Source organism: Notolabrus celidotus, chromosome 13 (genome assembly GCF_009762535.1).
Source record: "Notolabrus celidotus isolate fNotCel1 chromosome 13, fNotCel1.pri, whole genome shotgun sequence".
NCBI classification, from domain to species: Eukaryota; Metazoa; Chordata; class Actinopteri; order Labriformes; family Labridae; genus Notolabrus; species Notolabrus celidotus.
The window spans coordinates 21928153-21955287 of NC_048284.1; the positions used below are offsets into that span (position 1 = coordinate 21928153).

The 27135-nt window shown below is 39.5% G+C and overlaps 1 protein-coding gene across 5 annotated transcripts in view; it reads left to right on the forward strand.

The window, feature by feature from the left end:
- mdga2a (MAM domain containing glycosylphosphatidylinositol anchor 2a) overlaps nucleotides 1–27135 on the forward strand; it is a 351098-nt gene that overhangs the window by 291505 nt on the left and 32458 nt on the right. For all 5 annotated transcript variants that reach the window (XM_034699300.1, XM_034699303.1, XM_034699302.1 and 2 more), the window contains exons 13-15: nucleotides 3681–3953; nucleotides 17870–18018; nucleotides 25484–25661. In XM_034699300.1, the coding sequence (XP_034555191.1) occupies nucleotides 3681–3953; nucleotides 17870–18018; nucleotides 25484–25661 (600 nt within the window). The remainder of the gene's footprint in view (nucleotides 1–3680; nucleotides 3954–17869; nucleotides 18019–25483; nucleotides 25662–27135) is intronic.

Here is a 27135-nt window from a genome sequence, read left to right on the forward strand (position 1 = left end):
TTTAGGAACCACCAGAGATGGTATAACCCATGGGTTGGGAACACCAAGACATAACAGCCATACAATTCCCAAGTCAACACAAACTCATATAGGATTACATAGATTTCCACAGCACTAATTCCACGAGTCAAAAGTCATGACAGGTTTTCGACTTCGCCTTTTTTCTCTTTTGCCTTGCCTTTACAGCTGGACTATAAACTGTAATGACCTGAATCGGACGCTTTTTTCCCTTGATGTACATCTGACAAATATAAAACAATCTTAAGCGGCGAATCTAGACCTTTAAACGTCAATAGTTGTTCACAACTGTGGACGACACCACTTATTTACAAAGCGAGCGTACTCCTCGTGACTGAGATCAGTCGTCACTCACAACAACTATGCCCGGGGGATTAAAGATGGAGAGACACAGTGATAGTCCGTAATAGAGTGGTTCAAAATTAGGCAAAGTTTATCAACAAGTGAGGTATGATACTGATTTTAAGATCATTCCATCATTCAGCTGAAAATCTTTGAGATCTCAAAAGAAGCCAAAGTTATTACTAGTGGTCATAATTTAAATACCAGCATTAGTTGTATACAGAACACATATATACCAGAATTCACGGACTTATTAGTTGAGGTTTCTTTTATTTTGAATGGTGCTCTTACTTCAAAGTAAACATGTCAGAGGTCTATGTGCCACCATGAACATCCAGTAAGCCATGATTGAACACGTTCTTTTCTGCTTCCTGGAGAAAGAAAGGATGAAAGGAAACCAAGAAAGGCCAAACAAACATCCAAACATACAGTATATGAGGAATACAGCCACATGCACTCTTCATGTGCCAATGCACAGCGTGTTACAGTATAATCTCATCTTGCAGGCTTGCCCACAGGAGTTGCATGTCCTTCTCTTGATGCACTCACCCAGAGCATATGGAAGAAAAATGAAACCCATCTCAACTGAAGCTCAAGTTTATTGTAGAGCAGTCAAGCGGTATTCCAGAAATACAGCTGCAGTGCACACATATATACCGCCGCCTCCACTAACACACATGTATATTTCCCCAATGTATACCGGCGACTTTGTTCTGTCCTTCTCCCTGTAGATGACCGTCTATATGGACCGTGGGGAAAAGGCCTCTATGCTCTTAAATGTTGTTTTTCAGCAAATTACTGTCAACGAATCCACCTGTGACTGATGATGGATTACATCTCAGCCAGTGCTCAGGGTTTTCCCTCAGCCTTTGACTTACAGCAACTCTGATCCTTCTATACAGCCTCACTGCTACACTAACCATGGCGGGCACTGCTCTGGGAGTATCACACAGAGACCTTTTCTCGCTCCTGTTCACCTGGCAGCTGTTTCACATGAGACTCACACAGGGGGAGACGAGGCATGCACCTTTGTTTAAAGGATGTTTTGGTTATATAAGAGATGGGGTTTTTTTTTTCCATTTGCAGCAGACCCGAACCCTGTCTTCATTTGTCTTTCTCTGTCAATGGAAATGCACTTACTGCAATTTGGTCTAGTGCCACTCAGGGAGGCTGCAGAGCTGAGCTGTGATTCACCACCGCACACAAACCTACAATTTTAATGTGATAAGTAGAGATTCAGACCTTTCTTTTTGGAGTCAGAGATAAGACATCAGGTTTGGGTAAAAGCCCAGGCAAGGCTCATTTGAAGGAGCTCTGATTGCTCTTTCATTTAGATGAAAGCCACTTTACTCTCCATCCTGTGAATGGCATCGGGTGAAGAAGACAAACTTTTCTCTCCTTTTCCTCTCAACTCAAATATTTGTGTTTACTTTCCCTGTCATCCCATATGTTATTTATTATTCCTCTCACTTCAGCCAGTCATTATCCGATCTAATGGTGTGTCATTAATCAGACAAGCTGTTGTGTGAATTCAAGGTCTGTCTTTTTTGATTATCAGCATTGAAGAGGAGAGACTCAAATCACTCTTTGGATCATTGTCTGTGTGTATTATTTTGCATGTACTCTGATGTTTACTGCCTGTGTTTTTCAGTAAACCCCACCACTCTGCAGGACTTGCTCTTCTCCACAGGATGGACTGAGGTTAACTCAATTATGTGCAGCAGAAAAACAAAATTAGCTTCTCTGAAAACAGGGCAAACAGTGTTCTGGAAAATGCACAAGTATGTATCAGATTCCTTGAAGAGATTATGCTTTTTTGCATCCTTCACATCTTTAAGAAAAATGGCCTATTAAAATTCTAGATAATCACAGTAATAGTGTTATCAAATTATATGCTGTAAATGTTAATAAACTGTGCATTTAATTTCATATCCTATCAATTTAGAAGGCTCCGTAATTAGATTATAGAACCGTGAGTGAATAATGTAGACGATTATGTTGCAGATTACAGTTTCTATCAGGTAATCACTGATCTGTAACATATTACATTTTAACAGTAACATCCCGGCCCCGGCTTTGGCCAATCTCTCCTTTACTCTACAAAGAATTATGCAAATACCAGGCAATTAAGAAGCTCTGTGTCATTTTGTCTCCTCTCCTCAACATTTGCTGTTGTTTCTCGAGCCCCACCGCGACTTTTGTCAAGCATCTGTATGAGCGTGTCAAGAGCAGAGAAGCTTAAGATGAGGGGAAATTATTCATAACCATTTCAGACAAGCATGTGCAAGTGCTTACACACATTCTGTCCTCATAAAAAAGAAAGAAAACCTGCTCACACATTTTGTCACCATGCACGTAATCTTGCACACATTTAACACTTGACTAAAATATGGAATCACACATGCGGAGGAAGTGTCTGGGTTGCATGGAGGTCATATTCAGCCCCTCACTTTGCACTGAGATGACGGGTTGAATAATTCAGCAGCAGGGAAAAGGTGACGCCTGTCAGATACTCAAATAAGTTATTAATTTTCCATTTTGAAAGCGTGAGGTGCACTTCATCATCCTGTTACCAATTTTCCGTGAAGCGTGACTGATTTCGTTCAGAACATTGTTCTGGGTTACCTGCTAAATTGATCTTCCTGCACACACTGCCAGTTCCCCCTGCAATTGTTCTTGCTCGTTGTTTTTCATTTGTTGCTAAGGTTTATTGACTTTGCTCTGGTGATTGTTTAAAGTAATTTTACAGTTTTCCTACTGTATATCTAACCTATTTCTCCCTGCTCACCACTTCTACAACAACAGACTGCCCTCGCAAATGTTTCTCTTTCTTTCATTGTCTGTGTTTCGTACAAATTTGTGCTCAAAAAGCTGCTGTTCTACTGATTTCATCTCTTCATGTCTTGGGTGAGCTCCAAGTTCATTGCTCAGGGCCCTTTTCCTTTTTGTTTTCACACTTTCATAACATGTCCTTGTCTGGCTTCTAAAATATACCTTGTTATTCATCTCATATCTCACTCTCCTAGACTCAGTATTTTTACTTTCTTTTCGTCCTCCAGATATTTTCTCTGTGAAATACCTCTGGAGGTCAGATATGAACTTATCTGACCGAGAAGGCTCTTGCCTGAATAGCGGCTGCCTTGCACAGACGTCAGCATACCGCCCTCCCACTCTGTCTCTTTTTCTCTTCTTTGTCCTCCTTATCCAAACCTTTTTTTTCCCTTCACATTCTTTCATTTTTCATAAACATCTTTGGCACACTATTCAGTCCTTATCAAGAGTCAGCTGAACTCATCTGATCCTGTCTGTCTTCCTCTCAGACCCTCCGACGGTGGAGCCGGTTTTCATGGAGATGCGTCAGGGCTTAGGGAGGCCGGTGGTGATGACCTGTAGGGTGCTGAGAGCTCACCCTTCCCGTGTGCTGAGGTTTGAGTGGCTCCTATCCAACAGGCTGCTGCATGCCGGGGCATTTGATGCCCAAAAAGATGAGACAGAGTACACCATCCGCAGCCTGAATAGAGACGGCTGGGGGGAGTACACCTGTAATGTCATCAACGAGGCTGGGGCCGGAAAGTGCACCTTCCAGGTTACAGGTAAAGACTTCTTTAAGATTTGTCTTTTTCATTTCTGTACACTTTGTTCTAATGATTCTTTATTATTAACATTTCACAAGATAAGTGAGGTACTATCACAGATGAAAATACAAGTGAATCTAGGGAGATTAGTTTATTTAATGCAGTTTGAATAACAATCTTTTTCTAGAAATAAATTATTGTCCAAAGACAAGAAAATGTTCTTTCCTGCAAATTTTAAGGCAAATATTTCCAGTATTTGGATAAAAATCCAAAAGTTGTATGTGTGTTGTTTCAACATGTTGAACTAAAGACACATAAATGCCCTTGAAAACTTTTAGTTGTAGCATGAAACATTTTGACAGGTGTTCTTAACTTTTCATATCAAGGAGACGAACCATATATTTTCTTACTTAGCTCTGCCCCATTGCTGCCTTTGCTAGTCTTGCTACTAGGGATGCAGGATATAGATTTTTTTTTTATTGATACCAATAGTTGATTACAACATGCCACAGGTAACCTTTGTGATAAGATTGTGCATACTTTTATTTTTTTTAAATACAGTTTTTCATTTTAAAATGTGCACTCAATACACATCTGAGGTAAAGAAAGGCTAAGATTTAGTGAGCAAATATCTGAGCAGCACCTGAGGATACTGTACCAGATACACCATAAGGTAGTGCAGTCCTTGGTCATCTGCCACAGAAAAAGGAGTGTCATCAAGTTTGTATTCAGTAAGTTTGTTATTAATTATGCTAGCTTTGTGTTGTCTCTGGCATACTATCTGCAGTTCAAAACATGAATCAGCACTATGGTTTGCAGCGTTTTTGGGTGCAAATGCTAGCTACGGTTAGTGCGGATTTGTGTTTCTTCAATCTCCATTACACCAAGAACTCTTCAGGTGGCCTCAACGATTCTTTTTGTTTAAACTTGATGACTTTTTCGTCCTTTCTGAAAACTTATAGCTAATGTTCTGCAAGTTGCAATTGTGTTATCCTCCTGAAACTGTGAGGCCATTATTACTCTCTCCTCAGTTTTCTATGGTGGTTTTCGCTGCATTAAATGGTAGATCACATACAACACCTCATATGTGGGAACGTGTAGGCTTGTTAGTAGGTAAAAGGAAGCACATTTTATCTACTGTTTATTTATTTTAGCAAATAAAGTTGTGTTATTGAAATAATGAATAATAATACGATATTCCCGTTATCTGCCCAATATATATTGTGTATTGCTACTATCAGTTAGCATTTCTCAGAGCTCTCAAGTCTCACACATTGGGCGTGAGACACATGCATTTCAACCTGTTCACACGCCACAATTTGTATTTCTCACGCACAATAATTACTAGGATAAGTTCTGCCGCTTTTCCTTCAGAATGAGTTTTCCACGCACCAGCTAATCAAAAAGAAAGAAAGGAATGTACTGTAGCTACCCAACGTTCCAAAGAAAAGGATGCACATGTGCAATGCAGACTGACCACAGATTAGAAAACGAGGTCTGTCTGCACACACACACACACACACACACACACACACACACACACACACACACACACACACACACACACACACACACACACACACACACACACACACACACACACACCCCTGCCAAAATTTCACGCTGAACTGAGTTCAAAACTTGAGAGCCCTGATTTCTGTTGTCACACAGTTCATGCTTCATTATATTAACTTGGATGGAGATGTCTCTTGAAAATCTTAAAATACCCTTTTTAACTTCTGTATTTTCTGAAAAAGCTAAATAGACACATTAACGGTATAGAATAGGCTGTCAGTGTGTTACATCCACCTATGTGCTGCATTTGATGGCAGACATTTTTCTGTCATGCATCTGTGTGATTTAACAGTTTTGTCAGTTTGCACTCAAGTTGGTAATTAGAGTGGTTACCATGGTGTTTTCAGACAGTTGAGGTTGGCCCTTCAACATTTTAACAGTCCTTGTCACGTTGTGTTTTAGAGGATGTGTGTATGATGGAGAATTAATTTAAAAGAAGAGTGAAAGAAAGAATTACTTTATTGTCAGTGTGAATGGGAAACGTCAATCAGCTTTTTCATTATCTTTCCCACTATTCCTGCAGATATACACATACTTACCCTCTACCTGCCATTTCTTTAAACAGCTTCTGATTTTTTTTTCTTTTTACCAAGAGCTGGACGTGTCCATCTCCTGGTTGGTTGTTATGACAGCACCAAATGAGTTTGGCTGTGCTGAGTGACCGCAGGAACTCTGGCCAAGGTTTCAATCTCACAGACCTTCCATTAGAGACAGGAGCTGCAGGGTCACAGGAGGAGTATTTGTCACTTTGATCTCCTGCCACTTAGGTTGCTCTCCTCTTTTATTTTGCTCCATCTATTACTTTCTTCTAATCCTATAGTTCAGCTACACATTTATTCCATCTCTGTTTTTATTCCTCCATGTTTTCTTTTCCTCATTCTTCCCATTTCTTATTTAAACATCTCTGTATCATCCTGCCTCAAAAGATGGACATCCCTCCTTGTGCATGTCATAAATCAGCCCTCTCTGAGCTGATACAGGTAGAGCTGAGAGACAGCAGCAGATAGCTCCCTCCAGCCATTTGTTTTGCTCAACAGGGCTGGGGTTTTGCCTGCTTTACCTCTACCCCCTTCCTTTCCTTTCATCCTCCTTCCCTCTCTCCCTCTCTCTCCTGCCATCGCTTCATTCCTCCCTCGCCCAATGCTCCAGATTCCCACCATCTGGACTCAGTGTTTGCCAAAGGTATAGAGGCTCTTTTAGTAACCCCTTGAGTGCATGAGCACGGTGCAAAAAATCCACTTTGGTTCCTTCTATCATCCATGAAATGTGGCATGCCTCATTCCCTCAATTCCAGCTCTTATTCATTTTTTCTTCTTTTTTTTTAATCCTAAAACTCATTAGCTTCAAGAGAAGAACGACACAATTCTGCTGAGAGTCTGAATTAATAATCTAATCCCAGTTCATCTCTATGACTCTGCTCATGAAATATTTGTCACAGCTCATGCAGGAGGGTAATATCATGGTTTGCTTGCTTCACTGAGTGAAGACAGGTAGACATCCTCACTGCTCTCAAGCTGTGCTAATGCTATAAACATGTCAGTCCGCGTCTTTGGCCTGAAGCCACAGAGGCTCAATTAAACCAACAGATCTGGTCAACATACCATGAAAAGCATACATGTTACCATGTCGACAGACACATGAAACAATCCAAAGCCAGGCGTCAGTTTGTTCTTTGGCTTACATAAATGCTGTATTATAAAAGTATTGTGCCTGGGGAGTGTGTGTGTGCATGTGCATGGATGCTCATGTGCCAAGCCATTGGGACATCTGTGGACACAGTGAGTTGGCTCTAATGACCAAGTTGGCCATTAAATTGTGCCAGGGGAGAGACCCCTCAGAGGGATGTAATGTGCACCACTAAGCTTTGGCTCAGGCTCTCCGTCAGGAAAACCACAAGTTTTTTCCCCAGTTTTTTTCACCAATGTTGAAACCATGCTGCTCTTTCTGACACTCTGAGTCTTTATGTTGCTTTCTTATCTGATTCAGTCTGTTCTATGCGTGTTCTGTACATCCTGTCCTCGAGCTGTAAGTGTGTACTGTTGAAATAGTGAAAGGGTGAAACATAGGTTACACAATGCACAGACATGAAATGTTTGCCATCTGTTTCAAATGAAATTACACAAGGATGGATTCAGTGGTGCTCCCAATAAATTATCATTATGCAATTTTAAATATTTTATTAATAGATCTTTTTATTTCCCTTCAAATGTACACAAGCTGGTTGAGATTAACCATGAAAGCACACTGAGCAGTCTCTGCTCTGGTACTTGCTTTATTTTATTCTTGCAAAGCTGAAATGTGTTATATGAAATACAGCAATTATACACAAGTTGTTAAAACCAAGGAGTAATCAGGTGTCAAAAAATGAAGCCACTGCACAAGAGCAAAACACTGCAGCTCCTCAAGTGTCCACTTAAGGCTAGCTCTAATGGCAAAGGAATACAGGTTCCATGTTAAATGTCCATTTTCACAGCAGAAATAAACATTTTAACAACCTGGTTAAACAACAGTTTCTCTCCTTGTGAACACTGTAGGAAGGGTGATTTTTTTATTAAGACATATATATAAACTCTTCACTTTTGATTATATTGAGGCTCAGATGTAAGCCCGTATTTGCACAATATTGGGCATGGTGAGTTGACTAACAAGTGGGCCTGTTGTAGCTGTTTGCTCGACAGCTGAGCCCCACCTCTTTGGCAAATTCAAGATTGATCAAAAGTAAGTCAGAGTCAGCATTTCCAATATGGTTACCACCAACTTTGGGTTTTGTAACACTTATTAAGAAACCAATGGGTGACAAGAATTGCCTTTATAAAACAATGCTAAAACCAGAACATTTAGAGCTCCCCTCTAATGACTGGCTGCAGTAAAGGTCTTACAGTCAGCCTCTTCCATGATAACAGGTGGGACATGGGTGAAACTAGAAAATTAAAATACATGTCAAATAACTTTTTCTTAGTTTTAAATAGTTATTAGATTATAGAAAGAGTAATGATTGACAGCTCTATGGACAAATTCAGCTCTTGCATTCTAGGTATGTTAGATGTGTTTTGGTCAGTGGACACGATAGGACGTCAGTCCTGCTGCTCCACCGGACAGATCGCCTCTTTGCATGTCTTGGCTCCGCCAGTGCTACGTGTGAGCACACATTGAGGCAGTTTCTTGGCTTCACATCTCAATGGGTGGAGTTAGAAGTGTGTTGTTTACATTGATATTCAGTCAATGGTGACATTACTGAGACTATGTCCATGTTTTGACAGCCAATGGGTTCAAACTCCTCTCCCTCTTTCATTTCAGCGACAAATCTGCGACAGTGATGCAGTTTTATTAGATTTCCAAAATGTGCAAAGAAAGTGCAAAGAATGTTTCTCATTTCCTCAACATTTAATTTCTCTTTTTGATGGCATGCCATGAATCAGAGGAAAGACTAAGTAAATTCTGAGAGACAATATTAAATCATTCATTGTCTGCAATTTGCAGATTTAACATAATCATGTTCTTGCATGCTCCTGGTCTCCCTTCTCGCTGTCACCGTTGTGTCTAATAATGAAAAAGTCACCCAAATTTGGCAGAAATAAGATATCTGCATATGTTTCAGGAGGAAAATGTATTTTTGTCAGACACCCACACATATCCACAGTCTTATTTTGCCTCATCTGCACTCAGTCTATTTTGATATTCTGTTATTTAATCCATCATCTGTTTCGAGTAATGATTTTGTCAGCCAGATTTATTTTTTGCATGTTTGTTTGGCTCTTTGAGGTGTTTTTGAAGAAGCCCCCTGGGTATGTTTTCAGCTACAGTTGTACAATCAGATATTCCCTGTGCTTGTGTGTGTGTGTGTGTGTGTGTGTGTGTGTGTGTGTGTGTGTGTGTGTGTGTGTGTGTGCTATTTTTATTTGTGTCTATCCTTTTATATCTTCAGGCAAAAGAAAAAATTAATTGAATTAAGCTTCAAACCCGCATATTGCTCGATCTCAGGGGTTTGTAAACATGATCAGTTCTGGTTTCCATTGAACTCAGTGGCTTAGCTTTTAGTTTCAGACATGGTTTTTGGTAACAAAGCTGTCTCTCTTTATGTCTGTGCCCAGTTCACCTGTGTTGAACCTCTGAGATAAAGAATCTGGTGAACGAAGCTAAATACCTTCTGTAGCTCAAAGAGACGCACTGACATTGATGGATCCTGTCTGCAGTAATGGCTGACATTATGTAGTCTGAGTAATAGCAGCATATAAATAATGTTATCTGTGATCAGACTGAGAGTCAGACGTTATCTGTTCTGCCTTTGTTCCATCCCTTTTTGTTTTCTGACCTATTTTCTGCTTCTTTTATATCAATAAGCTATTACACTTTTAGAGCAGCCTCCCATTTACGCTGCCCAAGATGGATAGAATAAATCAGGAGTCACAGCGGGTCAAAGCAAACTGAATTCATCCCAGTTTTATGATTCATCATTACAAATCTCTCAGAGTTTTCTTCTTTTGGTTATGTGAAGAGGGAGGAAGTTGAGAATTTGCTGAATAGTAAGGGTGGAAGTGACTCATTACGGGCTCAATGGCATTTCCCTCAGAGAAAAAAAAAGAGCTGCAGAAAGATTTCATTCTCTATCCCAGAAGGCCACAACCAAGCAATTACCACCCAGTCTTCTAATGCCTCTAATGTCTTTTCCCCACAGTCAGTTAGCTGTTTCGTGCCGTAGTGTTGGCTTTGTCTGAGCCAGCTGTGCATACATATGCAAGCGTCGTTTCTGCCACAATGGCCTACATCACATATCAGCTCACCACCATATAGCAGGGCTCAGCATATGGTGGGACAAAGTGTTTTCCTGATGATGAAAACATGCTCAGAAAACCTTAAAAAATGAGAAGGAAGTCGGCAAACAAGGTCAACTTCTCCCCTGAAGGGTTTTTTTGCTGAGCTGTTGTGAGTCATTGCATTGGTTCTGCTGTTATAAACAGGATTTTGAAAAATCAATTAAGCCGTCTGTACTTTATGTTTGATGTCTCCCACCCAGAGTTATCTGTTTCAAGCAGTGTAAGTGGGTTAGGTAATGTGCTTCACCACATGAAATGAAATGGATTGTTAGGACTGTGGGACATTCTGATATAAAGGGCACATTGTACATTTTAACACAAAAATGTTCAGGACTATGTCATTACTTTTTCTATAATAGATCTTAGAATAATTTACTTTCAAAAGACTTTTTAAAAACAAAGACAGCATCAATGTTAAAAGGGACGTTGAAGAAATTTGGACACATTAACACAGTTTGTCTCAGCATCCTCGAGTGAGGATAAAAATTGTACCATGCAAAGAGGAAACCATACATAATCATGACCTAGAAACACCTGCAACTTCTCTGGGCCTGTGCACATTTAAAACAGACTGAAGAAAAGTGGAAAACCGTCCTGTTGTCTGACGATAAACAAGGGGGATCAAAATGTGACATTCTTTTTAGGAATCATGGCAGTCATCCTCCACTCTGAAGAGGAGAGGGGCCACCTGGCTCATTATCAGAGCCAACATCCTTAATGGTATGGGGAAGTATAAGTACCAATAGCATGAGAAGTTTACATCTGTGATGGCACCATTCATACCAGACAATTTAAACAGGGTTTGGTGCAACATATGCTGCCATACAGACAATGCCTATTTCAGAATTGGTTTGTCAATGCTAAACCACGTTCGTCTCGTATTACAACAGCATGTCTTTGTAGTAGAAGAGTCCAGATGCTGACCTAACCTTCCTGCAGTCCTATCAAACATTGAAAACATCTGGTTCATTTTAAAACCAAAAATATGACGAAACAGACCTTTAACTGTTAAGCAGCCGAAATCCTAAAAAAGGCAAGAATGGGACAACATCTCACTTCCGAAACATCAGAAACTGATCCCCTCGGTTCCCTAATTTTCATAGAGTGGTGTTAAACGAAGAGGTGACATAACACAAAGGTATTCATGCCCCTGTCCCAACTTTTTGAAACGTGTTTCCTGGCATCATATTTAAATTGCATAAATAGTTTTCATAAAAAGTTTGTTTTTTTACAGTTTCAACTTATAATATGTTGTCTTTGCACTGTTTTCAGTTAAATATAGGATATAACTGATTTGTAAAAAATAAAATTCTGTTTTTATTAATATTGTGCTCAAGGTTAGGGTTGGGATAGGCAATGAAGAGCCAATCTTATTGCAGAGTCTCGACAACTGATATCAGTTTTTTATTTTTCTGCGGGGATATGACACTCTCTATATATCTGTATCAGTCTAACTGAGCAGGATAAAATGTATGAACAAAGCTGGCAGCATCTGCCAGGCTGGCTTGCGTAACATTTGCTGTACAGTCTGCTGTAAACACAGCTGGCTCTATACAGTCAAACTCTGCCAAGTGAGGTGCAGACAATATTTATCCCAGCATTTTTTTGTTTTGTTGTGTCAGAAAATATGTTTTTCTAGTCACATTAGCATATCAGGAAGCAATAGAGGCACTTTTTGTGAAAGTGTTTTAAAAGAGGAAGAATACTGATGCCTATCATCTGAACTATTGGAGTTACCTCAACATAATAGTATATTTTATTGTTGATCATAATAGTATGTATTATGATAGCAGTATCTAACTTGCTTTGCTTGTTTTTCGTTGGATCATTTTATCTGCCTGATGAATGAGTGTTCCTCTCCCTCACATTACCACACTGTGTTTTAAATAGCTTTGGCAAAGTACAGAGATCTGCATTAGGCTCCCAAAAGCATCATTAAACTGCTATATTTTCTAAAGTGCAGAACAACATTGCCCCTTATGTTGGCTTTGACTAATTACTACAAACATTTATGAGAATTGATCAAACCAGTCAGGTTATTGTTTCTGCCTTGCTGCTTTTGCTTTGTTTACATTTGAATGATTACATTTAAATCCCCCACTTTACCTTGACTGCAATGCAGAAAACAAAAATGATGACAATCTCCTGTGTTTGGTGTTTTCCTCTTCTACTTAAACATTTAGTAGTGGTTGGCCTTGTATTGTTTTCATGGTAAGGTATAGATTTATTTTAAAGATAATCTTTTGGCATTTCACTTCAGTTTATGTTCAGCCAATGTAACATGATTTAATATCTGAGTGAACGATTGTCCTTTAAGGGTAAGGTTGGTGTTATTCTTTATTTGTCTTGTTGTCTACAGATGGAATGGAAAAACCAAAACTGGCTATGTGTTTGTCAGTACCTCAATACTTGAAAGTCTTCACCAATTTGTCAGTGGCATTCAGCCTCAAGCTCACTATTCCTGTAGAAGAAACAGAATGCTAAATTCAACTTTGAAAAGAAACTGATCTGCCAAATAAAAGCTGCAGTTCTTCATCTGGGATATGCAGTTCTGTGCAAGTGTTACTTCACATTAGTAAATAAAGTGTTTGTTGTGGATTAATACGCAGTTGGTGCATTAGTGAGGATTTATGGATCCTTGCAGTGTGTGTCTAAGTGTGTGTGTGTATAGCAAATAAACTAAAAATGATCCCTTTTATTTGAAAGAAAAAAAATATGCATTGCACTCTTGAGAGGCAGCATAATATTTGAAAAAAATTACAGACACTCTACAGTCACAAACACAGGTCACCATATCTGGGGTCACAAAGGGAAAAGTCATTGGTCAAAGCATGAAGTACCTGAGTCATCTTCCTCAACACTTTAATCTGCTTTAAATATGATCCCTTTCATGGTGATGAAGAAAAACATTCTCACTGTTTTAATAGTTTCTGGACAACATGAGCTGTTTATCCCACAGAGGAAAGAGCTGTCAGACTTTGAATACACAATGAAAGTCATACTTAGGGATCAATGCATGTTGGTTTTGGTTTATTTTTGGGATTTTTCTACATTAAATTAAACCTAGATTATCATCAGAATCAGTTTCACAGCAGAAACTGGCTTAGCACTTTGTCTTTGTTTGTAAGCTTGGTGAGCAGCTTCCTTAACTTGGTTAGCTTGGTTCCTTCTATCATTTTGCTCAGACTTTTATTGGATATTGCTGTCTCTTTACCATACAATCTTTTCTATATCAGTTTATACACCAAAGGATAATGGTTCAATCAAAATTGACTCTGCAACATGATATGATTTCTATTTTGTAATATCAAGCTGTTAGCTCCCTTAAAAAAACAGGCATGTGAAGGGGTTTGCCTCTTAACATTGGTTGGCAGCACAAATCCGTAGGTGTTTACACTGACCACTAGTGATCCGAAAAATAATCTGAAGACAGTGAAAATACTTCATGTTAACTCCTCCATCAGAAGATGGACTGCTCCAACTGTCTTGTCAAAATGACATTCATTGGATTAAATGCTTGATGTATGTACACGCATGTTTTAATCAGATCATTTTATCAATCAATCAATCTTTATTTATGTACAGCGCCAAATCACATCAAACGTTATCTCAAGACGCTTTACAAACATAGTAGGTCTAGACCGACTCTATGTTAAATTATTAACAAAGTCCCAACATCAAGACATCAGTTAGAGGGTGAACTTTTGGAACAGTTGTGATGAGGAATTAAAAATGTGTAACTCCCTTTGTGTATTTAAAAAAATGCTTAAAAACAAACAGATAAATAAATATATGGATGTAATATAAACTTTAATTTAAACTAGGTTTCACTAAGATTTCTGAACTGCCACTTGTTGAGATTGAAATGTATTGGGATTTGTTTTTTTTTTGTTTAAAAGTTTGTTTCTGAATGAAACGTTTGAAGAGTGCTTTTTTATAAAAAAAAAACATAATTACTGCACGATGTTGCCTATAAGGTGCAAGTTATGTTAAAGGTAAGGCAGGATAAGCCTTGGCTTCAGCCTACACCTTTTTTGGTCAGCATGGAATTGGCCAAAATATATGTGGATGTGTATGCATGTTTATATGTTTATATGTATGCATGATGTATGTATGCATTTGTATGTGTACGTATGCATGTACAGATAGATATGTGTGTTTATGTATATGCTGGACTCTATATATATTGTTTGGTGAATCCCTCTGTGATTGTTTTGTTTTTTGCTTTTATTTGTAATTTTTACATGGCTCCTATGTTGTGGAGGGACATGTTGGTTGCTGACGCAGACCAAAATAAACCTAATCAAATCAAAAACAAGACAGAGTAAAATCCAGTCCCATCTTGCAGAAAGGACGTCTTAACATTGCCTCCATTTCAACATTAAAGTTGGAAAAAAATGTCCGGATCAGCTCCTATCTCATACTTGAGATCAGGAAATCCCTAATGAAAATAGATATTGAAAACCAGAGCAGTTACCTTTTGAACCTATGACCTTTTTAAACACTGATGTCACAGTTTATTTCCTCCCCTGAGTGTCATAGACATGGGACCAATTGAAAGCAAACTGAATGGGTCAATGAGCTGTGTAGGAATATTCCCAGGTGAGCAGTAAACCTGTTTAGAAAATGACACCATTATATTTAATCAATGACATGAACTGACTTGACAGGTTTATCAAATTCCATGACACACGGATCACTTTCTCCACACAGGTACATCAAATATCAGTGCTGTCATTGTTTAGCCAACAATGGCGGCCGGACTGTCTTTTCAGATGCTATTAAAAATGCTCTGCCCCTTAGCGTTGTCATACTTCAATAAACAAGCCTGAGACATCAGGTGAATTACTGTTCTTTACCTAGAAGGTCATCCTGTGGGCTTGTTTCTAGATCGTGATTAAAACTCAGGGTTTCTGTCAGCTCCTGCTTCAGCTGTCAGAAATCTGCTCACACAGAGTGACTGCAAAGCTGAAAACTAGAAAAAAGGATTCAGCTCACGCCAGGATCAGTGTAGAAAAATAAATCCTCATAGATTTCCAACAAAGCAAACCCTGTTATTGAAAGAAAAGGTTTCAGAAGATGTGAGTGTAAGAGTGTCTCTGAATGTGACTGTATGATATAATTTATACTGAGGGGGCGATCTGAGTTTATAGGGTCTGCCATCGTGCTTTAAATTGTAGTTGTATTCATGAGACATGTTACTAACAGGCTTTGATTCTGTACCAGCTGCATATCATATCACATGAGATTAAACTTTAATGATACTACAGTAAGAACTCAGTCGTAGCAACAACAAAGACAAGCATGTCTATAGAAAGAATAAATCTAGAACAAATAGATGGTAGTGAATATAAAACATACTGCACATCTTTGTCATGTTAATTCAAATCTCTTCTGGGCTTTAAAAAGGCTCTATGTTTAAGTAAATGAAAGATTCACAAGTTTACGTTTACACTTAAATATTAAAGAATGCATGCATGATGCGAAAAACAAACTACTTCAGCAGAGCAGAGCTTCTCGGAAATGCACGCAGACCTACTTTAAATCTCTATTCCTAAGAATTCACACACATTTCACTTGATAATAATGCAGCCCTAACAACACTGACCTTTCGAAATAACATGTACTTTTGCAATTTGCATATATGTTTACCATTTACATTTCCACTGCTATAAATGAATGCACATGTCTTAGGATTAGTATTTTTTTTCCCTGAATCTGCATTCTGATTCACTCTGCAAAAATAACAGTGTCTATGATTTCCTGGACAAAAACACAGATCCTGTGTGTGTTTATGAGAAACAAACAATAAGACTGAGTAGAAGGGTCACTGAACAGCACAGTGCTGTTACAAGTACATGTGCTGTGGTTTAAGCAGCCCAGCCACCCTGTCTGTAATTAATTCACAGTTTTAAATAAACAAATTGATCATAACAGTCATCTTTTCCCTGCGGTAAAGGGGCGTGATGTTTTAACGTATCAAATACAGTACACATACCAAGCTCTTCTCAACCTGTGAAACCTGTTGTCGAATGTCTACTTGGCTGGGGCAGTAGTGAGAGGAGTTTCAAGTTTCAGCCCCCAAAATCAATCAATCAAGTCACTTAACAAAAAGTGCAGGTCTTAGATCATTATGTTATTTAAAAACACCCAACCAGAAAGTCAAGGTAAAATTATATCGTATCTTATTCCACCATGAGCAGAATGCTTTGAGGTTTCAGGCAGAAACCTCGAGCAGACCCAGACTCATACTGAACAGCCATCTGCTGACACTGTGTTGGGTTTGGAAAGTGGAAACAGTGAGGTATAGAAAGAAACAGACAGCTACAACAACAACAACAACAGCAGCAGCAGCTCATACAGACAGATGGTTATAGTGCAAATAATGAGGTTAAGTAGTTAAAGTCAACAGGTTTAACATTATGTATAATTATGGAATGATAAACAAATATTACCTGGCCTTGTTAAATACTCAGTTCTGATTGGTTGAAACCCCTTAACAATGGTGATTCATCTTAACAGTAAAAGCAACAGCAAGGGCAACCTTGTCACACACTTCATATCAAATGAATCTGAGTAAAGGAGTCTAGCACACACCTCTGCATATGACACTGAGGCAAAAACACGAGTGCCTGTTAAGCAATGGTAAACCTTTTTGGCAGAAATATTGATCTGATGAAATCTTTATTTGGTCTGAGATGAAGCTTTAATTGAGAAATCTTGCAGTGCTAGAAATAAATTAAGTTTTAATCATTTCCATCACTCAGTCAACTGTCAAAAACAGCTACTGCCTCCATTCAAGAGGAAATCCTTTATAATGTGGGGTGTTTTTTAATTACAATAATTCACATCTCTTGTTGGAAGTGAATTAATTGACATCTTGTTAAACCAAAACTACCATTTTAAATCCAGATCAATCACATCCATGATGGTAAAATTAAAGAAGACACAACATAGAGTGAGAGATCTTTGGTTACTCAGTAGAGAACAGGAATCGTTCCTTTGGCTTCTGAAGTCAGCAGATTGAAATACATGGTACACAGATTGAAGACAGAGAAAGGTGGAGAATTGATCACATTTCTATTGAACTGGCCTCCTTATGACTTGCTAAATATAACTTAGATAATAAAATGTGTGTTCAAAATCCCGGATTTGATGAGGACAGGTCAGCACAGTTGTCATATTTCAATACTTTCCCTAAATGTCCGGTATGTCTGTTCTTTAGTTTCTGGTTTCTTCGTGTTATAATAGTGTATTGTAGGACTGTTGTCTGGGATGATTGTTTATGCATGACACAACAAAGAATCCAAAGTAATGAATAAACCATATAAGAAGTTTCAAACCAACACCCTGACACACATCAGAGAAACATGCTGGGGCTACCAAAACGCTCTCAGTTTCCAACAAACATTTCAGCCCAGTGTAGATTGGAGCATACAAATTGGTGTTGGTTACGGGTGGTTATCTGAAATGTCATGATGTTGCTTGTAGACTTTTTCTCTATCTTTCAAACATTAATATGTTGTCAATCTTCTTTCTTCTCAGGGAAGGCCTACCCTCCAGAGTTTTACTATGACACCTACAGCCCTCTGTGGCAGAACAGACCCAGAGTGTACGGCTTCAAGCTGCAGTGGACCCAGATGAACCCCAACGCTGTGGACCGCATTGTGGCCTACAGACTGGGCATCAGACAGGTAGGAGGACTTAGAGTTATACAACTTCTCCCTGCTGGTTTGCTTGTTTATTCTCTGACCTATCCGTTCAACAAATAAGTTCTTGTTGCACTGAAAGGTGTTTTTTCAGGGAGCTTTTATTGCAAATGCTACGTTACCAGAAATGTTTGCTGCTAGTAGAGTAATGTTGAGTCATTGGTGTTGGTCAGACTCTTTTCCACAGTTCTTTGACGAATTAGAGGCGATTGGTGCCACGGGGCTGAGAAAACCTTTCTTATTGCCAATTTAAGCATGTGATAAAGCTTTTTCACAGCTTGGCCTTGCTTGTTGTATTCCATTTGACAGTGCCAAATCTTACGCCTCTATTCATTGTCTGCCTTATTCTGCTGTTTTTTTAAGGATGGGAACGAGCCTCTGCAGGCTTTTAGAGAGTGACTAAGAACCCATCAGGGGCAGTCATTTCGATGACTTCTGAGGTGTTCCACGAATTGCTTGTGTTTTTGCTCTTACTCAGAAGCTCAGTCAGAAGAGAGGAAGGGATCCCCGCAGAGAGAAAGCGCAAGAAAAGCTCCTGTTTTCGTTGCTCCTACAAGTAAACTCCTAAGATGACAGGCTGGTAGCATTGATGGATGGCGTGGTTTCATTTTCTCTCTTTGGCAATCAATGTGTACCTTCCTCCTTTTCTCTTTCTCCCCCCGTGGCAGTGTGCAGCACATTTGGCCTTTATAGTTTTTATTTACAGCAGCAGGTGTTGCCCCACCTTCAATTTACATAAAGTTAAAATATTGAACCAGCTCCGTTACCAGCACAGATGTTCGGGTTAACGTTGCTTTGCTTTTGCTGCCGTTCGGGGAGCCTGTTAAGAAAAAAAAATAAAGTCATATATCAAAAAAAAACAAGCACATGCTGAGGCGGTAAATCCATCTCAGCTCTGCTCAGAATTAGCGAGCGTAGCCTGACAGTTGTGTTTGCAATGAATAATATAATTTCATGTTTGTTTCACACTGCACCCGCAAGGAATTGAAGCCTGAAAACACATTCTACACCAGTTCTGTTTGTGTAGCGCAATGATTTTTCTGTCAACCATCTCAGTTGGTCTGTTTGGTAATAAATGATGTTGTGCCTGCAGAGCCCGTGTCTGAGCTTGCCAGGCATATGAATGAATACTTGGAAGGAATATACATTTTCTTTTTTGATATATTCAGATGGTTCTGTGCACATCTGTGCTTACACTGACTCATGGTAATTCAGAAACCACATTAACATTTCAACCTTCTCAGCGTTTGTTTATTAAAAATGAGCACATCACTCCTCCGGTCTCTTTTAACAGACAGTCAGTGTACGGGCAAATTAATTTCTTTCCACCTTCTTGCCTTGATATCTCAAGAGGGAACACACTGTGACCATTATTTTCTTCCTGCGGGGCATAACAACCAATCTTCCATTGTCTCAGATAAAAGAGATTCTATGCTGTGGAGAGGATTTCTATACTTTTTTTTTCGCAGCATTTACATCACACTGTACCCTCTGTGATGGATTGACTCTCTGCTTTGAGTATTGATTGAGACTGATGATAAGAAGAAGTGTCCTTTTGGGGAGGAAGAGTTGTGACCAGAAAAACAGCAAGGAATGAGATTTGAAAAAGAGTAGAATGGAGGTTTCTTTTATTAATAAATACATTTCAGAGATACCCCCAGCCTGACCGCCACAGAGTGGTGCAGCAAAGAAAGCTTTCACTACAATCTATTTATAGATCCAGCATCAAATCCCAGAGAATTATTATCATTCTCACTGGCCACTTTTGAATTAATACTTTAAACTGATGGAGAGTATGCCTCTGCGATGGATTGCTTTGTGTTATCGTCCAGTGCTCTCCTGAGAGACAGTCTGGCTGAAGGGGAAACGGGAATGAAGCTCGAGCTGAAAGGCATGCACGGGCAAGAATCACAAAACACAAATCTCTGCACCTGTCAAGGATTCAATGGAAAGGTGTGACATCTGCCCTTGTTTTGATACGGTAGCTACTTCCAAACCTCCTCTGCTGTCCACAAGCTTGATTACCCTTCTCCAACCCCTGGAAAATAACTTTTCCAATCTCTGCTATTTTGGAACTGCTTCTTCTTCTCCACTTCCTCCTCCTCCTTCTTGCGACTCTTTCAATTGATCTGTCAAGCCAGTGTGTGCAAGCAGATCAATAGGAACCGCACTAATTACATACAGGCAATCTACAGTAGATCAACCCATGTCTAACATTACATCACTGATTATTAATAGGTTTCTTTCTACTCCTGCTATTGCTTTGATCAATCCTGCTGTCTTTTTTAAGTTGCCATAAAACCCCCATGAACTGCTGCCGCAATCAAATGAAATTCAATCAATGTGGCGCTCTTTCTGTGTGGGGAAAAACCAAGGAACGAGAGGTAATGGGATGTAGACAGAAACATTAATTGAGTGCAGACGCAGGGATTCAGAAAAATCTGTAAGCACATAAGTATGTGTGTGATCAAAGGTGTTTGACAAGTGAAATGCTTTTTCCAATAACCATTCACCATGCACTGATATGAAAAATTGTATGTTTTTAGCATCTGGTTTTTGTTAGAATTAGCATTTGCAAAGTTCATAATTTTAAGCCCACATTTGCCTATAACTTTAGGATGCAAAATACACACACAAACACTTGTCCTCCATTACATTTGCTTCTCCTATTTATTTTCTTCTGGAGCTAAAAGGGTCAAAACTCCAGAGAAAGGGTCATGACCAAGCGAGCCAGATGAGACCCTGGTGGTGAGGCTTTCAGCAGTGTGTCTGCCCCCTGGTGGCGGGCTGCAGTATAGGTCAAAGAATCCGTCTCCCCCATTCATTTGAATCGAAATGAATGGATTTTTTTTACAGTCTATGGTCATGACACTGATAAAGGCCACAAACCAAAACACATTGGTCTAAGAATAAAGTTGTCTTTATACAACAAGTGTTTCTGGAGTTTTGACCCTTCCCTTCCCTCTCCATGCACCTTGAAGTAGGTGGAGTTGTGCCAGAATCCTCCACACTGCTTCTACAGTTTTCCTCTGAATCTGACAAAGATTTAAACCACAAATACACACGATAAGACATTTACAGCACAACACAACCACATACTTATAGGCCAAAGACAATGTGATGGGCTAAGATACTATATGAACCTTAAAGCATGCGCGCTGCTCATTACAGAGTTGTCATTACAAACTTTTCAGCTGGAGTTTTTCGCTGGAAAGAAACAGACTATGAGTATTATATTACCTATATGAGTTACAAAAGCAAACAAGAGGAGCAACAACTGGAGGAAGATTGATTATTTCATTAAAGGTATGTTATGCTTAAAATGCTGCCAGGGTAGCTGTCAGACCAAGAACTTAAATGGTAAATAGACTTATACTTCCAGTCTTTCTGACCACTCAAAGCACTTTCATACTACTCGTTGAATTCAACCATTCACACCACATTCACTCATTGATGGTAGAGGCTGCTATAGTAAGGGTCCATCAATATTAGCTAGTCTCATTCACACACCGCTGAACGACAATGATAGCAATTTGGGGTTCAGTGTCTTACCCAAGGATGCAAGTGATTGCAGGAGATGGGATCAAACCGCCAATCTTCTGATTGATTGGCGACCGACTCTACCCACTGAGCCACAGCCGCGCCACTTACTGTCCAGAAATGTTTAATTCCACATATTCAAGATTGAAGTGGGTGGAGTCTTCTTTTTTTCTGTCAACTCAAATAACAAAGATTCTCTGAATTTTCAATCACATAATACTGTTACTATTTCCATGTCACTATGACTACTTGCCTTTCTAGGGCATCCGGACACATCCAATGTTCAACTTTGTCTAGGTAACAAACTAATAAAACATATACAAAGCTGATTCACATTCTGGTTTCATCCTCAATGAGTATATGTTTTAAAGTACATTAGAATGGATGTTTTAAATATACTACATACTTGCCTCCTTTTGCAAAACAGCTTGTGGGCACAGATTGATGGATCAGTATGAGTGGTTTCAACGCACCCACATGAATTACTATCAGCACTAACAGATAACATTTGATTAATACATAGTTTGTCAGGTATGAATAACTTCTGTATATTGCAAATGCTTACCATCGCAGACTCAAAAAAATAAAACACTTCTCTTTGGCATCCGCAATCCACCCACCATCGATCTGAAGACATTAGCCAGGCTGCCAAAACTGGAAATAACAAGATTTGTCGTTTTGAATGCATCTGCCTGTCTCTGGTTGTAAACACCAGATGTACTTTTCTGTCATTATTTTTCCAAGTTTGTTTTCACTCTCGTTTGAAATATCAAATGTGGTGAAGGTGATGTGTGGTCCTGAAAGGGTGTTCAGAAACACATACACACACTCTCTCTCTCTCTCTCTCTCTCTCTCTCTCTCTCTCTCTCTCTCTCTCTCTCTCTCTCTCTCTCTCTCTCTCTCTCTCTCTCTCCCTCTCTCTCTCTCTCTCTCTCTCTCTCCCTCTCTCTCTCTCTGTCTCTGTCTCTGTTTCTCTGTCTCTCTCTCACACACACACACACACAGATTGCAGGCCAGCACAGTGTAATTTATAGCAATTAACTGCTGTGCCTTTTGTACTTTAAAGGCTGCTGAAAATGTTGAAAGGATCGGTACGGACAAGTGCTCCATCTGCAATTACCCTAGGCAGACAAAACACTTTATTTACCTGCAAACTAATGGTGATGAAAACTTGCACCCCATAATTGTGGATCATCCAGGCTCTAAGTAATTACTTAATTGGTATTGTTGGCGCGCATACACATACTGACTCTTTCTTTGCTATCACACCTTCATTCACTCTGTCTCTGTCTCTCTCTGCTAGAAACACTTCCTCTTTCCCTTTGACTGAGAAGGTCATGTAAAGTCACTAATTGTAATGCAGAAGATGTAACTTTTTGTCTTTGTGCGGCTCTTTCCGTCAAACTGGTTCTCAAGGATATAATGTACCCAACTTTTTTTTTTCTTTCTTCTCTTTGCCCCCAGCAAATGCAGCAGCAAGCTCTCGTTTTGTTTCTTTGAATTTCAGGGAGGTGCGGCTGTGTTGTACCACCAGACATAAAAAGCATGAACTAATTTTCGTGTGATACCTGAGCTTACTCACCCAAAGACAGCCTCTCTTGTGTGCTCTGCATTGTGCAAAGAACAGATATAAAATCCTGTCTGTTCAAGGTCCTCTTAAAAAGCAATAGAGGAACATAGTAGAAAAACTCCAAAAGAATGAGACGGTCGTGTACAGAGCACAAAGGTGCTGTCCTCGCTGGATTCACAGAAACGTCTGTATTGGAAGTGCTCTATTGCAGAATGAGCCATTACTTTAATAAGAGAAATCAATCAGGGATTTTTTTCCCAAGGAAAAAGAGGAAAATCTACACTGCTTAATAATAACAGTCTTTGACAGTGATTTAAAGGTGAGCATTGCTGAAGAGCAGCTACATAGCTGTAAACAGCTTATAGAGAGGAAATGTTTTGTTGAGTTGCATTCAGTGTTGGCCAATCAATTACTCATGTAGAAACTCAATAGGATGTCAGAAGGAACATTCTGCACTCAAGGTGAACATGTTGTGGTAATGATGTCCACATGTTCCCAGACTTAAACTGTTCAGATACATATACCCACGAAATACAAATCTGTAGTGTCTGGGGTTGTATGTATTCAAATTGTGGTTATTTTTTTAATTACAGGTAGATGGTTGTTTATAAGACAAAGCACAAATATATAGGATACAATGAAATCTTTAAAAAGTACCAACGTATTTCAATTTTAGGATCAAACCTCCAAAGAATCCACAAACTTATTGTAGAGCAGTTGATCATTGAGACCAAGAGTTACTTCTAGTGAAGGCGACATCAAAAACATTAACAAAAGAATTTGCTGTGCCAAAAACCAAATCAGTAAAGTTTTGGGCCACCAATAAACCATAAACTATGAACTGAAAAGAGCTAAGTTTGGTAAAGGCAAGAGAAACTGCAGTTTGGAGCGATGATTCCTGCCCTTGGTTTGCTTCTACAAGCGGCCCCTTTGGTATAAAACAACCCAAAGTCAGTGTAAACATGCTGAATGGCAATGCAGGTAACTCAGGGTATCATGGGTCTGCAAGCTGTAGCCCAGAGGACATGAGTTTCCTTATCTTGATGAATGTGGTTTGAAATAGTTCTGACAAGTGATTGTAAAAATGAATGTCTTTGATTACAGACTTTATGATCTATTAATCAGAATTAATTTCATATTTTAATGATGTAAGTAATAATGTGAAAAGCATGGCATTACAGATAGAATTAGTTTTAGCTTACTTATATATTTTTCACTAACTTTCTATTTGTATTCTGCATCTTATTAATTGTTAAATCCAAACTAATTCAATCTGATCATGGTGCTTCCCTTAAGTCCCTTCCTCTCTCACACACACACACACACGCACGCACGCACGCACGCACACACACACACACACACACACACACACACACACACACACATCCCTGCTGCTGATTTTCTTGCCCCCGTTCCTGTTTGTTGCAATCTCTCCTAATGTGTATGCTTGCTTTTTTTACATTGGGGTCTTTTTTTTCTTTATTAAATTGTATTTTGAAAACGCTAAATGATAAAATGTATTATTATTATATATTATTATTATACTTCTGTGTCAAATCTGTGCGCATCTCCTCCAAAATGTAACTTAGTGTCGAATAGGAGCAGACCGCAAGCCTGTGATTGGTCCACTCGACCACATTTACAGCACTTCCAAAACAGGTGTCCATTGACCGTACATCAGCTTTGCATTTCATCTCCTTCGACGTCTTCACTATTCTTCCCTGTAATCGTTGCTGTATGTTAAACAGCAACATATATCAGCTCTGAATTATCATAATAGTTCGGAATTGCTGTGAAAAAAGTAAATAGAGAACGTAGTTGGGCCTGAAACCGGCAACCAATCCATCAGAGAGACCACACTGCCGTTAAGAATTTTGGTGGATTAATGCTGCATGACACGGACACATCGACACACAAGTATGTAGTGCTCATGTCCGTGTTGGCCACAGCTGGGTGGGGTCAACGCAGAAGTATAAACCAGGCTCAAAATTCTCATCAGAGCCTTCATGGAGTTAATGACCTGACAGCACAAAGCACTTGCACACACTTACACTGCACTGACGCACCTCAGAGTGAGAGAGTGCAGAGTTTGGTCTTGGGAAAAGTTAGGTATTTGGGTAACAGGTTCTATTGGCTTTGTCTCTTGAATGAGGATTTTAAAAACTGCAGAATAGTTAAAACATGAATCAAAGAATGAAAATATTGACCCGTGCATACTGTGCGTGGTGTTTGAAATGCCTTAATGTGTATAAAATAACTCTGTGTTAGTGAATCTGGACACTGAAGCTGAAAAAGTACTTTTTAATAATCAGAACCTCTTCTTGTCCTCCTTCTGTCCAGATGGGGTTGCAGCGCTGGTGGGAGCAGGAGATCCCTGTGGACGGAACAATCAACAAAGGAGAGCTCATGACACACAATCTGACTGAGCTCATAAAGCCTGAGTCCTACGAGGTGCGCCTCACCCCCATCACACGTTTTGGAGAGGGTGACTCCACCATCCGGATTGTCACTTACAGCGGTGAGTGTTTTATCCTAATCAGCTGGAGGAGGTTATTTTTTTATGAGCAATCAGTCTGCTCGTCCTGTTGTGTTTGAATATTTTCACATAATAGAGAAAGTAAAAGGAAAATCAAGGTAGGCTGGATTCACTTTAGTTTACGGCTTACTCCTGTGGTTGCACAGGTGGAAGAATTACTGCTGCAGCTGGTAATGTTATCCTTCAGCTAACTCAGAAATACTCTGAAATGAACTCTAGCTCCAGTTTGAGCTGTGGCATCATGACACATGTTCTTCAATGCTGATTGATATCAAAAGTTCACTCTCATCAGGATGACGATGTTTAAAGAATGATACATATGAAGAAGAACCAGTAGAAAGTGAGCTCATTAAAATGATTAGAATAGCATCTAATACACTCAGTCATCAGTCGACAGCTTGAATCAGCCTGCTCTGCTGCTGTGCCAGTCTGAGTAAACGCTTATCAACTGAATAATCATCACTTCCTCCTGACCTTTACTGCTTGAGTCAGGTCTGTCCTGGACTCGGGCAAAGGCTGACTTGTTGGTCCCTTTGCATGAGGGATCATCGTGACGTCAAAGTGTCACATGACTGCAACATGTAGTTTGGAACAGAAGAGCACACAGAGCTGGTCATAGCTGAGTCATGTTTGACTTTACAAAACAATGCTTTTTTTTTGTGATCATCTTTGTTTTTGCCGGAAGCTGTGCTTTGTCCACTGGGATGTTTATATAACAGATAGCTTTTTACAATTTTATATAACAAATATTCAGAATGGTCCTTGGCCTTTGTGAGACTGTGCATGGCCTCTCTTACAAAATAAAAGCTCTCTGTGCCTCCACTGAAACAGAGAGACAATTACGTGTTTACTGCTGTCATATTGACTCTAATGGTTGATGCATGTTTACAATCAGTGCTTGGGTAATTGAATAGTAGCCAGAAGGACAACATAAAGTTGTAAATACAGAATGCAGCATGGCGCACTCTGCTGGTAAAGCCAATGAGGATGCATCGACCGACTATGTATTTCTCTACAGAAAGAAATGGCATCTTGAAAATGGAGGTACATTCTTCAGCTGGTGGGACAGCACACTGGCTGAAATACAAAAGTCACATTAGTATCCGCAGCAGGCCCAGCAGTGCCAGAGAACAGATGCACAGGTACTCGAGTTGTGCATCTTCAGAAACAAACTGGCAGACTGTTTCCTGTGTATTACAGACTGCTGAGGTCTTCCTGAGTCCTGCTACTGCTGCAGTTGTGAATTATTCAGTTTCACTGCAGCTCATCATGGCTGTCGAAAAAAGAGAATTCACAAAGAGAGAGAGAGAGTGAGAGAGACAGATAAACTTTCTCTGCTGTTTTTCTAGTCTGGGTTTTTGATACAGCCTAGTCTCCACCAAACCTTGACTTGATTTCAGCTGAATTGAATCAAATGGAGTCCAATCAAAGTTGAGGGGAGAGAATCGAGGCTAAT